The 14,715-nt window shown below is 38.6% G+C and overlaps 1 protein-coding gene across 3 annotated transcripts; it reads right to left on the minus strand.

Annotated features, from left to right (window-relative positions):
* Positions 1 to 801: 801 nt before the first annotated feature.
* On the minus strand, positions 802 to 14,471 carry LOC139121133 (steroid 17-alpha-hydroxylase/17,20 lyase-like). 3 transcript variants are annotated; one of them, XR_011549234.1, is made up of 10 exons: positions 14,260 to 14,470; positions 9,796 to 9,969; positions 9,171 to 9,264; positions 8,260 to 8,421; positions 7,090 to 7,298; positions 5,259 to 5,390; positions 4,931 to 5,170; positions 3,210 to 3,308; positions 1,755 to 2,568; positions 802 to 1,400 (listed from the first exon to the last, which is right to left on the minus strand). XR_011549234.1 is itself a non-coding variant. In XM_070685788.1 (9 exons), exons 1-9 carry the CDS (start codon positions 14,417 to 14,419, stop codon positions 2,318 to 2,320), a joined length of 1,521 nt encoding a protein of 506 aa, XP_070541889.1. In that variant the 5' UTR covers positions 14,420 to 14,470; the 3' UTR covers positions 802 to 2,317. The 3 variants fall into 3 exon arrangements, 2 of the variants coding, with proteins under 2 accessions (XP_070541889.1, XP_070541902.1); XM_070685788.1 differs by having other exon boundaries at positions 802 to 2,568; XM_070685801.1 differs by lacking the exon at positions 4,931 to 5,170 and having other exon boundaries at positions 802 to 2,568; positions 14,260 to 14,471.
* Positions 14,472 to 14,715: the final 244 nt, after the last annotated feature.

The raw sequence follows: 14,715 nt of genomic DNA on the forward strand, positions 1-14,715 counted from the left end.
CACTTAATCCACTGATACGGACAGCGGATTAGCAAGTAGGCAATGTTTTCGGAGCAATTACAGTGGTGTATACACAAGTTGGAGAGGAGATAAGAACCTGTCGGTAATATACAAAGCAGTCAGACGGTGTGGAGTCGAAATCTTTATTTGAAATACCACAGTCAAAATTAATAAAATTACTTGTAGTAATAAAGAAAGCAGTCAGACGGTCTGGAGTTGAAATCTTTATTTGAAATACCACAGTCAAAATTAATAAAATCAAGTAAGGTAAACCGTTGCACAAAAAAAACCCTCCCTCCCCAACCCAGGGGACTGATTTATTTCCCCTGTGGTTGCGCGTTCGTCGCCAGTGTTTTGTGGAAAAACGTTCTTGTAGCCACACTCCGGTAAAAAGCAATGTTACATAACTTGTGTTTGATTTCAAGCCATGTCATCGAGAAAATGCAAAAAAAGGGTACAGTTTATGTCGGTCAGTTTTGGCATTGTCGATCACTTGGCGAGCGTTCTCTGGCGGATAAGATCTCTATACTGATATAGTGAAGGCAAGAAATGAGGAGACAGTAAATTTTCGTCGGATTCGAACTCACCGTGGCAACGTACGGTGCCCAATCACCCAGCGAAGACATCACAGTCTAAGCCGCTCGGCCAAAAGTATAAGAGTGGTTCAATAACCGAGCTCCGTTGTTACAATCATTCGGACTGCGACCACTCCACACACGGTAGATTTCATGAAACACTCGCACTCACATACTCGCTATCACACATTACACACAAACTTTAAAACTTTATTAAAGCAATGAATACATTACTTAGATGGACGACAGACTGCAGCCTCGGTGACGATCCTGTCAACCATATTTTTAATTATAAACTGCTATTTCACTAGTATAGATAAACAGACAGATAGACATACAGACACAGGATGTGTTCTGAATTAAAGAGACTAAAGTCACTGGTCATACTGACCAAGAGTTCTGAAAAACTCCGAGTCCTGCCGTGAAATTATCTGTCCTGCAGACGAAGAGTGCATAAACCTGTGAGTTAAAAATTTAATTGAATGTCTTTTAGATCCATACTGTTAAGAATACAGATAAGCAACTTGACTAAATAATTTACACGGACAAATAAAATTCTGTTATTTGAATTTTTGTTATCGTACAAAGAGCACCAGGCGTTATGCGTGCACTGCAAATGACCATGTAAGCAGTCAATGCACTGCTAAAATTGCGATGGAGATAAAAAAGAGATTTTCTGAGATTTTATATTTTCCACCAAAAGGTTTCAACTGAATGGAAAACATTACGATTATTGCCACATACTGTTACATTATCTAATAGTACACTATGTCTAAAAATTATCTAATAAACATTATTCATTTCAGATCATTTTCAATGGCCAGACTTAAATTAGTATGCACCTCGAAAGTAAAAGACAAACTTTTGCTCTAACCTTCCTCAAGGAATCTTTCAATCATTCTCTTTCAAAATCAAGAATAAAAATAGGGGGTCACCGAGCAAATTTTGGTACTAGAGAAACAAATTACTCAAGATTTACCGATATTAGAAATTCAAAATGGCCGCCATCCCCGTGTTAACTCCATGGAGAAAAATGAAAATTTTCGAATTTCGAAAAACTAAGCCGGTGAAAAGTTTTCTTTCACCAAGAGCTTTAAAATGAACCCCCACATGTGGTATATCAGAAGAGAATTGTAAAAGTTTGAGAGTCCGAATGTCTGTCCCCGAGGTGCGTTCTACCTTAAATTTGATTTGACTTATGCATTACTAATAAACTAAACACTACCATCAAAAGTTCAAGCCCATGTCTAAGTCTAAGTGTATATTTAGCCAGGTGTAAACACATGTTTTTGACCAGTAACAGATATGATTACCCATAAAAGCATCACACGTCGCGTAGATTTGAGGTGCGAACAGGTGCATTATAGACGACAAGCTACCGACTTGTTCGTCGCTGAATAGGCTAAATATATTGAGCAGTGATAAACTCGAAGAGACTTCTTTGAATAATTTATGTAAATGAGGAGCATACTCGCCTTTTTTGCTTTAACTTACAATTGTTTTCCCCCATAAACCACCATCACGTTTTTATGTGTTTTTATCAAGTTTTGGAATATTTATTTACACGCCCATATGTTTGTCAAAGGGACAAAGTCGTTCTTTTTTGAGCTTTTTTTCCCATAAAAACAGATCTATTCACTGACTCGTACCAAGCCGATATCACGTACGTGCATTATATCAAAGTGATCCAACATTTCTTATCGGCCCGCTTCTGTCGGACAGTGCTTCATCTGTTATTCCTGCTAACATCTTTTCTTAGCAACAACTTCGTACGGATAACATCGCAACACCAGGGCCTCACAGAACTCGTCCAATCCTGGCGGTTCCCGTCCCGGTGGAGCTGAGAATCTGTACTGTTGGAACAAACCCGTGAAGATGAGAAATAATTCTGCTTTGGCCACCACTTCACCAACACAGACTCGGCGACCCATCGAAAATGGCATGAAAGAGTCGGGTGTTTTCCGTTCTTTAGTTTTCAAGTCGATAAAACGCTCTGAAATAAAATGAAGGAAGTACATAATATATATATATATATATATATATATATATATATATATATATATATATATATATATATATATATATATATATATATATATATTATTATTATATATTATTATATATTATCATATATATTATAATATATTATAATATATTATAACACAAATTTACTTCAAGTACGAAGAAATAACATCTGTTACGTAAGTTTCATGCATCCTGCAATCTTCAGATAGAAGAATTAATCTCTCTGACGATTGTAGGATGCATGAAACTCAAGTAACAGATATTATTACTTTGTATTTGAAGTAATTTATGTTATTATTGTAACGCTTTGGCGGCATGTCTACATTGCTTTGATTGAGTGTCGGCTACATTTTAACCCCGGCTCGAAAAGGCCAGAGATCGGGATTAATTTAGGTGTTAAGAAAATTGTAAGGTGTTTCTGTACTTTGTTTTCCTTTGAAATTTCAATCGTTATATAAATATGTTGCAATATTTTTGGATTATGTTTGATCTTCCCAAGAAACTAAATTTGCAAAATCTGATCTTCCCCAGGGGCAAGTTTGTAAAAATTGACCGTACCCCAGATTCCTCCGGGTCACACCCGCTCATAATAACTTAAAGCTCCCTTACCTGGACGAAATTCTTCTGGATTTTCCCAATATTTCTCACTTCTGTGCGCAGCAGACAAATTCACGGTAACCAAGGTGTCTTTAGGAATCTCGTACTCTCCTGATGCAATATATAACAGATAAAGACCGTGAATTTATTGGCCGAAGTCCAAATGGGGCATGGTTGCAATTTTTTTCAAATAATTTTGGTATTGCCAGCATGAGAATGGGCTAACATCGACGGAAGTAACGTTGGGGCGATGTTTAACGATTTCATTGGATCGAACTTTAATTTGCCTTCAATGTGTGTTTTGATGTACACGACGCTCAAGAAGATTCGGTTAAAAGAGAAAAATACTGTGTTTTGCAGGGTACAGTTAAAAGAATGCAGCCGTGCTGCTCGACAAATATATACATGATGATAAGAAATTGAAATATGAGAAAAAAATTATGTGAGCTATTTCCGCAGAAGCTAGATATATTACGTGTCACTATTCTCTTACTCAAGAATTATTTGATGTCGTGATTTTTTAGATGTTTGCTTATTAACTTATGGAACATGTTATTTGGATTGCTCTACGGGGTCAAAGGTCACCCACAGCCACGTGTCTACTATAACCCTGAATGTGTACCTGACAGCTGAAGATTTCTACTTTGAAATTTGAGGTCTATACCGGGCCGGGAGTGATGTTGACTGAAGGCCAGATCTTCCTCACAAGGAAGATGGGAAATATTTTGAAAAAAAATTCCCTTTTAGCGGTGATTTATACATAAATCAAGGTTAACCCTTGATAAGCGAGTCGTTCAAGCCGAACACACGTCAATTTCGATAATGCAACTATCAAAACCAACTCAGTGATCTTCACCGGACATTTACGAACGAGACATCAAAACAGTGTACACATATTGACTGGCCGTGAGGGAAACAGCATACGTCTGTACCCGAGGGACTGTGAGTCACCCCCCAAAACAGACTGTTTCCCGAGGCCGTAGGCCGAGGGAAACAGTCTGTTTTTTGGGGTGACTCACAGGCCCGAGGGGTTAAAGACGTATGCTGTCGCCCGCATGGCCAGTCAATATGTGTTTTATAACATACCTCATCCGTAGCCATGCATAAGAACGTACTATACACAAAACTTGTCGCATGAATGATGTAGGCCTAATATGTTGAAGTGGTTCGGCAAAAAATGTTTTTCCCGACAGGGTCGCAATACTTCTGCAAAACGTTCAATGCACCATTGATTATCGTTTTCGTTCGTTTCGAGTCCTTGTTGGAAACCAGAGCATTCAGTTCTTCTTCAGAGAGTAGGATAAACCGAGAAATTTCTCGACTATCGTTTCGCTCCGCCGCAGACGACATCTTTGTTTACATTCCAGTTCGCGCATGCGCCAATGATTTTTTGACGTCAGCGGGCATCATTTTTCGGAACTGATGCCTGGCAGGCAACAGTTCCGACAAATGATGCCTGATGACGTCGTTTACGTGGATCAGCACAAAAAGAACGCATCCCACGTGACTATCAATTGGCGAATTAGAACACAGACTGCGGATGAGGTGTGTTATAATCTCTACTGTTAATTCCTACTACTAAACCCGGACCAACCAGAGCCCTTTAGTCAAAATTTTGATCCTTCGATTATGTGCTTATTTATCAAAAAGTCATCAAGACTTCACGTCACAAAAGACGTTATGTTGTCATATACCGGTATGCACTTTCTAATCGTAAGGTAAAAAATCATTACCGATTGATGTATTGCATGTTGTACTATGTGTGATGGCGAGCGCCGCCACCGGCTTGATTCGCATTAACTCGCGGATGACAGCATCACAATAAGGCATCTCCTGACGGTCCGATAACTTTGGATAACGATCATGTCCGATGACGTCGTCAATTTCTTCCTGAACTTTCACTTGTACATCCGGGTAGTTCACCATGTAGGCAATCGCCCAATAGAGCGAGTTCCCCGTGGTGTCCGTTCCGGCTAGTGGACAGAACAGAGAAAGTTTTGAATCGTCGGAAAGATGGCAAATTTAGTCAACAGTAAATTTCCGTAGTTTTACTGTACCTACCAATGAACATGTCGTTTATCGTTTGACGTAACTGTACGTCAGTGAAAAGAGATTGGTCGTCTTCATCACCATCGGTAACAGCTTCATCTTGTTGAAGTTTGATCATGTTATCAATGAAGTCTTTCAGGTTATCTGAAGAGTGCGGAAGCAAAACAGACATCTAATTTTTTTAACATAAAAATACATACAAAAATCCAATCATATCCACTTAAGGTAGAATGCGCCTTGGGGACAGATGTTCTAACTCTCAAACTTTTACTATACTGTTTCTGTCTACCACTTGTGTGAGCTCAGGGAATAAACTAAGTTTTCATCAGCTAATTTTTGCGAAACTCGATAATTAATTTTCCCCGTAGAGTTAACATGGCGGCCACTTTGAATTTCAACAATGGGAAACATTGTGTGATGTATTTCCCTATTACCAATATTGCTCGGTGACCCATGGTTTTTTTCTTTATTTCGAAAGGGAATAATTAAAGTTTCCTATCCGAAGGTTTGAGCAAAGGTTGGAGTCTTACTGTTTCACGGCGCATGCTACTTTAATATGAAAAAGTAAAGTGTTAAGCAATGAAAACATATCCAAATACAAAGAGATTACTGAAGAAAGGCAACGTCGAATAATATTTTTCAATGTCTTAGGCCGTGGGAGTTTCAAATGCATTTTGCCAGAAGTACAAATATGTAATTAGTGACGGGTATTTAATGGATCAAAGTGAGGGAGCTTTGTCCTGCTGTCCTGTTGATAATGTACATGGGCCTACGCAAACACTCTGTCAAGAATGAGTCAAAAGAACACTGCAAATACAATGGTAAGAACATCGTATGGCACCCGGACCAAAGCTACCGTGAAGTTCTCACTCTGAAATAGAATACGCCCTCTAGAGCAAATATTTGCGTCCTAAACACAGTACAATTCCGCCAATGTCAACACAGGCGACCCAAACACTATTAATAAGCTTATTATTGAGTTTTTCTCACTGTTTTCTCTATCAGTTCCTCTCCTTTTCTTCATCACAGTCCCTCTATGGATATAGGGACTGTGTCTTCATGCTCTGACTGATCGGAGTAAATAAAATAAACGGTTATATAACCTAACCTAGCCTCTTGACTTTATTAATTTTACATCCCATTACAAGGAAGTTTATCTCTCAGATACAAATCTTGTAATTGATTAGTCAACACAACTAGTTATGCTAATCAGTGGGCTTATCAAGGGTTGGTCAACATTGGAAAGATAGAGATGTAAATGAAGCCTTTCCTATCTTTCGCGATGTTGACCAACCCATAAAATCCCTGATAAGTCCACGGATTAGCATAATTAGTTAATTACAAGATGTGTGTATATGAGAGATAAACGTCCTTGTAATGGGGTGTTAAATAAATAAAGAGTCAAGAGGCTAGGTTAGGCTATATAGTCATTTATTTTATTTACTACGATCAGTCAGAGCATGAAGAAAAGGAGAGGGACTGACAGTGACAGAACTGAGAAAAACTCAATAATAAGCTTATCAATAGTGTATGGGCCGCCTGTGATGTCAACGGCCGGAGCGTGTGTTTGCTCATTTTGAATCTGGTAGAGTAATTACATACCACTTGGTTAGACCTTTTGTTTGGAAGTTGAAACTTCAATGCTTTTCTTGGCATTCCCATGACAACAATTTTCTGAGCCAATATCATATTCACTCTGGGCGATTTTCTCAGCAGGGGCCTTATCACAATATTTGCATATTTCCTTATGAATTTAATCTCGATAGTAAAAAAATCTCTTTCAAAGCTTCTTCGAGCAACATATAAGGAAAATTTTAGCTCTCTATTGTAAGGAATAGCTTACCTGGGTCGAAGTCTTTCCTGTGTTCATCAATCTTGCCCTGAATGAAGTTTGCGAATTTATCAGCATTTTCTTTCAGTTCCCGCCGTCTTTTCATTGGAAAGAATTTGAGGAAAGGCAAACTGTCTTCAAGAAGACCGTTTCCCACTTTATGGAATATGTTGTCGATCATATCCATGACTTGTTGAAATTCTGGATCGCTTGGAGCGTAACTGGTGATGAAGACAATTGAATATGAAACTTTACTCTTCAAACGGGGCAGATATGTTTCGGAGGATCAATTTCCACGCAAAAATATTGAAAAGTATGGAACCTAGTTCAAAATAAATATCACACCTTCTAAAAGTACAAACAAAGAACGACTTCTGGTCTACGTTACTGTTAACCCTTTGGGAGTGTTGTATTTTTCCCCAACAAAATTTTAGTCAGTGCAACATTTTACCAATTTTTACGAATCTTTCGGTAATTTTTGTGATAATTTTGGACCAAATGACCTCAACATTTCATTGGCCACAGTTTTTTAGCAAAATTTTGGCAAAAATTAACAAAAATTGACTTAGTATACTTTATAATGGTGACGAAAATTGACTTGGCGCTCAAAGGGTTAAACACTGGGATTTAAATCTGCTGTATCCGCTAGTAAGTGATATCCGTTCATTGACCTCCCAAGGATAATGTTAAATAAAACACTTTGTTGTGCTCTTTTTAAGAATAGATGAATTTAGATGTCTCCAACGTTAAAGTTCATAATTTACACTACATTACTAGACTCCATGGTGAGACTTGAAAATGGATTTCTAGCTATCAGGTGACTCTTTCCAAACACAGAAAGTTTTACAATGATATAATGTCGGGTACAATAACCATAATCACACAGTTTATCTCCTGATATTCGAACATTCGTTTATTGTTCCTTTCGTGTTATAACTATCATGTCAAATATGGCAATGCATCACATAAAGGTACTTGAATAACAAATTTGCTGATCGTTGGCTTTGTCTCCCGGCTCACTTTTGCTAGCTGTGTTCAATATCACCTGTAATCTTCGTCGCTCATACCTTGACCAAAAGCAATGCAAAACATGGCAGCCATATTGTTGCTACGCATGCGCGGAAGCGCGACCAACAGGCAGTCGTGCGCAGCTTGCGATAGTAAGACCTCATAACAACTCACTTTCGCCCAAAACACAATGAAGCTATCACAGTTGAAACCATGGAGAGTACCACAGGTCTGGGATCAAAGGGTTTCCCATCTGTCTCATCGATGGATTCCTGTAGTTGTGGGAAGACACTGTCAACGATTAGACGTTCTAGGTTTTCACCGGTCACGTAGTTCCTGTGGTAAAAACATAAATCAATGGTAAAATATACAAAATGTGTCATGTTCTGTGGTAACATTCAGGCATATTCATGCAAATGACGTCTTAGATAGATAGATAGATAGATAGATAGATAGATAGATAGATAGATAGATAGATAGATAGGTAGATAGGTAGATGATAGATAGATAGATAGATAGATAGATAGATAGATAGATAGATAGATAGATAGACAGACAGACAGATAGATACAGACACACACATACATACGTACGTACATACATACATACATACATACACATACATACATACATACATACATACATACATACATACATACATACATACATACATACATACATACATACATACACACACACACACACACACACATACACACACACACAATACATACATACATACATACATACATACATACATACATACATACATACATACATACATACATACATACACACACACACACACACACACACACACACATACATACATACATACATACATACATACATACATACATATACATAAAGTGGAATCATTCTTCGGAAATACACTGTTATTAGTTGCCGAAAATCTGAATATTTACTCTCAAGATTTTTATGTTTTTGCCTTTTTCACTCTTGGAATGTCAGTAACAATTGTCATCACAAATGCCAGTCTTAATTTATGCATCCAACAACAAATAACATAAACGGATAACAGACCCAAAGAAGGCATGCAGTCAAAGATTGACACTCAAACTTACCTTAATGCTTTGTGTGTCATTTTTCTCAGAAATTTCCAGTTGTTGTCGTAATCGCCGAACATTATGTTCTGTCGTTTTTCACTCAAAATATCGTCTGAAGAAAAGGACACACAGACAGTGACGGGAAATGGTTCAGCTGATGGTTTTATTACGCTATCCTATGAATGCTTACAACATTTTCGTTATGCATTTTTGTGGATTCTCGACTGCTACGTGTTAGCGTTACCGATGTTAGAAGAATGTGTTTTTCGTAAACAAAAGTCACATGACCATAGCTTTTGATGAAAGAGGAGAAATTGAAAGTCATTTCAGCTGACCAGAAATGATCAACAAAAGGTACAGCGTTTTGACATTTTCTCTCCATTTTAAAGAAGCGGCACGTTTTCTACTGCGAAGTGATTAAGCAATAAAGCACCAAGCGACGGTATACCACAAGATTTTGACCATGTATTGATGTATGTATGTATGTATGTGTATCTATTTATCTATCTGTATATCTACGGTACATGTATCTATTCACCAATGTATCTCGTTATAAGTATAAGAAACAGTCCATGGACGTAACATACAAAGCTAACATGCTCAAGTCGCTATTACATTATGTTGTCGAGGTTTTCACACTTACATAAAAGTCGTTTTGGCCTCCCGGCGTAATCGTTTGCCTTCTTCACCAATGCCTCCTTGATGACGTCAGCGCTGTTGAGGACCACCATGTAATGTCTCCCCAGCTTGACAGAGAAGACGTCGCCATATGTTTTCGATAGATTGGTGTAGTCGGTGTGGGGTAGCGCATCACTGACTGAAGGTCAAAACAGTGTAAAAAATTAAAACAATAAGCATTCTGCTCAGAAGGGGTATACTCGAGTAGCGTCTACGGGTAGAATGCGCCAAGGGGACAGATACTTGGACTCTCAAATTTTTCCAGTACTTTTCTGTTCTAACGCTTGGTGGCGCTCGTTTTAAAGCTCACGGTCCCAAGTTCACAAAATATTTTCAAGTCTTACTTTTTCGAAAATCTAAAGATTTATTTTTTCCTAACACAGAGATAGCGGCCAACACAGAGATAGTGTACCAAACTTTGCACGGTGATCACTCATTTTCATTCTTGATTTTGTAAAAGAATGTGTAAAAGTTTCATTGAGGAAAGTTTGAGCAAAGGTTTATAATTATAAGTCTTTCACTTTCGAGGTGCATACTACCTTCAGAGTTGTTCTGGCTATTTTTAGTGTCCGATGAATTTAAGTTGCTGCTACAAAGAGTGGAATCCCTTAAAGAGGAAAAATGTGATTCAAACGTAGAGTTTGGGTATTTGCAAATCAGCGTGTTAAAAAATAAAGAAACTTTATCCCCTTGAAAGTTAGGTTTATAAACATGTACGGCGCGAGACACCACACACGTGTAAAGTAAGACAGCTCAAATGAAGTGTCTATAGCATTGGTGCCGCACGTCATCAACTGGAATTATTTCCTGCTATGACAAGTCAATCTGTCAAGATGGATTCAATTTTATCGACCAATTCCCAAAGTAGCTTTATCTCTGTTCTGCAGAAAGTTACAACAGCAGTGAAGTGTTTCATCTTTTCCTGGCTGCAAGCAGATTTGAGGATGTGCAAAGTTGACCAGTATTTCAACAAGTTTCAAGAAGTCAAAGAATACAAACTACCGAACTGCTTCCGATATCAAAACAAAGTCATGGAAAAAGCTCAAATAAGAACGATTTTGTTTGGGGATAGTATTCCAAAGTCCCAAAGCCTTAATCAAGTAAACAAAATTTGATGCTTCTCTGTTTGATTCATCATAATGTGACGTGTTTCAAATCCCAAAGCGTGGTTTGTTACCGCTGGGTTTTGTTGTTTACCCAAGTATGTCTTTTGTTCCAAAAATGAGTATCCGGAAGCCTTTATTGTGATTTGGGACCCGATTGTTTGGTTGTTCATTGTTAGGGCGAGTTCCGTTTCCGTTTGTTAATTTGTCTTTGAGTGGATGTTTTGTTCAGATTCACATGACATATTGTACGAAATCTTTGTCTGTTTTGACATTTAAATTGGGAAAGATTTTTAGGACGAAAAATAAGGTTGTTTTCGTGCTCAACCCGTCTTTTTTGGTGAGGATAGCCTTTTTTTCCTTTCTTGAACTCTACGTCCAACTTTTGCGGGTTTGTTTTGTTTTTGGTTGTGATGCTGGACATTTTGTATGTGGCAGTTTTATGTCATATCTTGCACAAAGCCGCTCTGTTTGGTTCTCAAGGAGGAAAAGAGACACTTTCTTTTGTCCTCCTCCACAAATGTGAAAAAAGATATATTGAATCCCTTGTTACGTACGTTTTAATAAATGGACTTGTACGTACATGCAACGCCACTCTTCCATTGTGTCCTCACACTTAATGAAATTTGGCGAGGCTCCAAACTTTGTTGAACTTCAGTTCATGAAAGTTCTTCAACTCCACATACCCTTCTTAAATGTACCGACAATTATTGCTGTATCGACGTAAAGTTCTACGAAATAACTAGAACTTAAATAGCTCATTCGATTTATGTCCATGCTAGGTAAACCTGCATGGAAGCCATGTAGGTTACATATGCTAAGGCTGCGTTCACAAAAAACGGTTGGTGGGGGGGGGGGGGGGCTGGGGGAATCGTAGTTGAAATCTTATTTTTTTCAGAACCCGTCGATACCCTCATAAAGTCCCCCCGTCTATATGATCAACAATTTTCAAGTCCCCCCCCCCAAAAAAAAAAATCATGAAGCCAGAAGGTTAAAATATTCCATCAAATAAACGTTTTAATCTCTGAAATGTTTGGTTTAATAATGGTAAATTTGGTAAAATTAAAATAATTCCATTCAGTCACACATTTTTTCATTTAAATTAGATTCTTTACTGTACTGTACTTTTGTGTTATTTTACGATGAGAATTTGAAAATTTAGAAAATCAAGCATGGTGACCCCTATCAGTTTTCTTTGATATTTAATTATTCTCATATGTCAGAGTTCAAAAATCCCTGATAACTTTTAAAGTCTCCTGGACTTCCATGTGTTGTTTTCCGGCCTGATCTTGCGTACAAGTATGTTTCAATGTCATGAGCGTCACATGACCCAAACTCTTCTTCAGCTACTTCTTAGTCAGAGCTATCTCTGTCACTGCCGGTATGCAGTGACAGTGACACTAGCAGGGCAGTAGCTATTTTGACAGTAATTTTGTTCAGTTTATACAACTGCATTCTTCTTCTACTTCCTACAGCATGTTGAACTGTCCAGTATTCAGCTTGCCAACACAGCCTGTATATACGATGTACCGCCGCATTTGTATCATTGAAAAATGACTTTACTCTGGACTCGAATTTAAATATCACCCAATATTCACATATGCAGGCTTTTGTCAACAAACTGAATATTGTGTGTTTAAACATGCTGTAGGGAGACAGCAAGAAACTGCATTTGATATACTGCATAGAATATATAGAAAAATTATCAACAGCTTCTGCTCCGATACTTGGCTTACTTTTTGGGGGTTTTTTTAACAAAAATCCATGCTTTTTTAGATTTTTTCGAGACAAAAGTAACAAAATACGACAAAATGGTTCTAGATCTTGTTTAATTATTACTAACATTAGAACAATTGGATGACATTAACATGTTATTAAATTTTCATTAAATTACCCACCAAACCTTGGAACCGTTAAAGAGGGAACCAAAAAATGTTTAGGTCCCCCTTTAGACGGAGCAAAATTGTCTAGTCCCTCCTCTACTAGCCCCAAAATTTTCGAACCGCCCCCTGAATTCCTCCAGCCCCACCCTAACTGTTTTTGTGAACGCAGATTAACATACTACAGTACAGTGTATGCTTCGGCCATCATTGACTTGCTCCAAGTTTGTGGGCATCTAAATATCAAAACAGAAGAAATTGAAGAAATAAACTTCAGCAGACTGTTGCCATCTAATTTGCAGTGTATAACTGTCGCGATAGTGCAAGTGGGCTGTTGCATAGATCGCTGTGTGAACGCGATCAGGTGCCGCCAACTAAGCTGTTCGTGCAAAAAGGTGTTCGTGCGCAATTTTTCAGCGGGCGGGCGCGGCAAATTTCAAAACTAATCAGCGGGCGGGGAGAAAAAGTCAGTATTTAGTGTGGGCGGGGAAGAAATGTCATTTTTTCAGTGGGCGGGAAGAACATTTTTGACAGTGGGTACCTGAAAATACGGAGAGGGAGGGGAAAGTCGTGCTTGATAGAACTTGTGGGGAGATATAAGCGCCTAACTTAGAGCGGCACAGTGTTCTAAGGTATAGTACTAGCTACTTTCAAGGTTTTGCGCTCTTTGATTGGCTACAGGACATTAAGTGGGCGATTGGGAATGTCAGTAGTGGGGAGAGGGCAGTGGGGAGCTTGAATTGTTGTGGGGAGTGGGGAGACCATAGATACTGGAGGGCAGTGGGCGTCAAAATTCAGTGGGAGGGCATTTTTCCCGTGTATGCTAGTGGGAGGGCAGTTACGAACAGCTCTAATTTCCCCTCCAAATTTTAGGTCAAGGTCAAAAAAAGTAAAATCGGTATATCAGCCTTCAAAACATGTTTTGTGATGATTTTGCGAAACTGATGAAATCTACCAGTTGGCGGCACCTGAACGTGATGGCCCACATATGGCCGGCCAGTAAGTACTGCCGAGAAAAGCCAAGTGACCAGTCCAAGGACAGCAATCTAGCATCGTCGTAAACCACGCGCCTCTTTACGGCAACAGCTCAGCGCTACCCGTCAAGAGATTTTTGCGTAGGTCAGCGGAGCGGAAATTATTGCTCTGGCTTGCGAGAAAGCAATCTAGCTATTGTTACATGTAAATGCACCATAGACCCGAGGGTCTATCTCTGCACTGACAAGCAAACGGGCGTAATTGCAATGATAGTGGGGAGCGCTGTGTTTGGAAGGAAAAACTTGGAGACTTGCAGTTAAATTCACCGAAAGAGAAGTATTTTGCCGTCACTCGGGACATACTATCCGATTTCAATAAAGTTCTCAGCCCTGTGACAAAACTAAGCTTGTTTTCACGGTCGAACGAGACCATGCCTGAGTTGACCATGCTTACAGCAAATACGGTACTCACTGATGTTTCCATAAAATGGAATGGGTATCGGGCCAGGTGGCATTTTCCGAGGACGTAGGGAACTCTTCACCGCCAACAACAGTAATACAATAATCCCAATCACAAGTGACTGCGTCGAAACCAAGGAAAACGCGGACCATGTTAGCTGCGTGAGAGCCATTTCACAGAGATGTCGAAATGACACCAACTTGACTATTGAGCTGATTTCACAGGTTAAAGACAATTTATATTCATTTTTATAAAGTAAAGTTACGTACTCGACTAATTGATTGTTATGTTTATAATAGGCGTGTCGTGAAAATGACCTTAACATTATGTAATCGTTGAATACATTGCCTACAATGACACTGAAATACCTAACATAAAAATATCGGTTCAGGAAAATGTAATTTAGTCATTATAATACCGTGCTTTATGCCATTCTTTCTTAGAGCGTTTTTAGAATTAAATACGTAT

Source organism: Ptychodera flava, chromosome 2 (genome assembly GCF_041260155.1).
Source record: "Ptychodera flava strain L36383 chromosome 2, AS_Pfla_20210202, whole genome shotgun sequence".
Lineage (NCBI taxonomy): Eukaryota > Metazoa > Hemichordata > Enteropneusta > Ptychoderidae > Ptychodera > Ptychodera flava.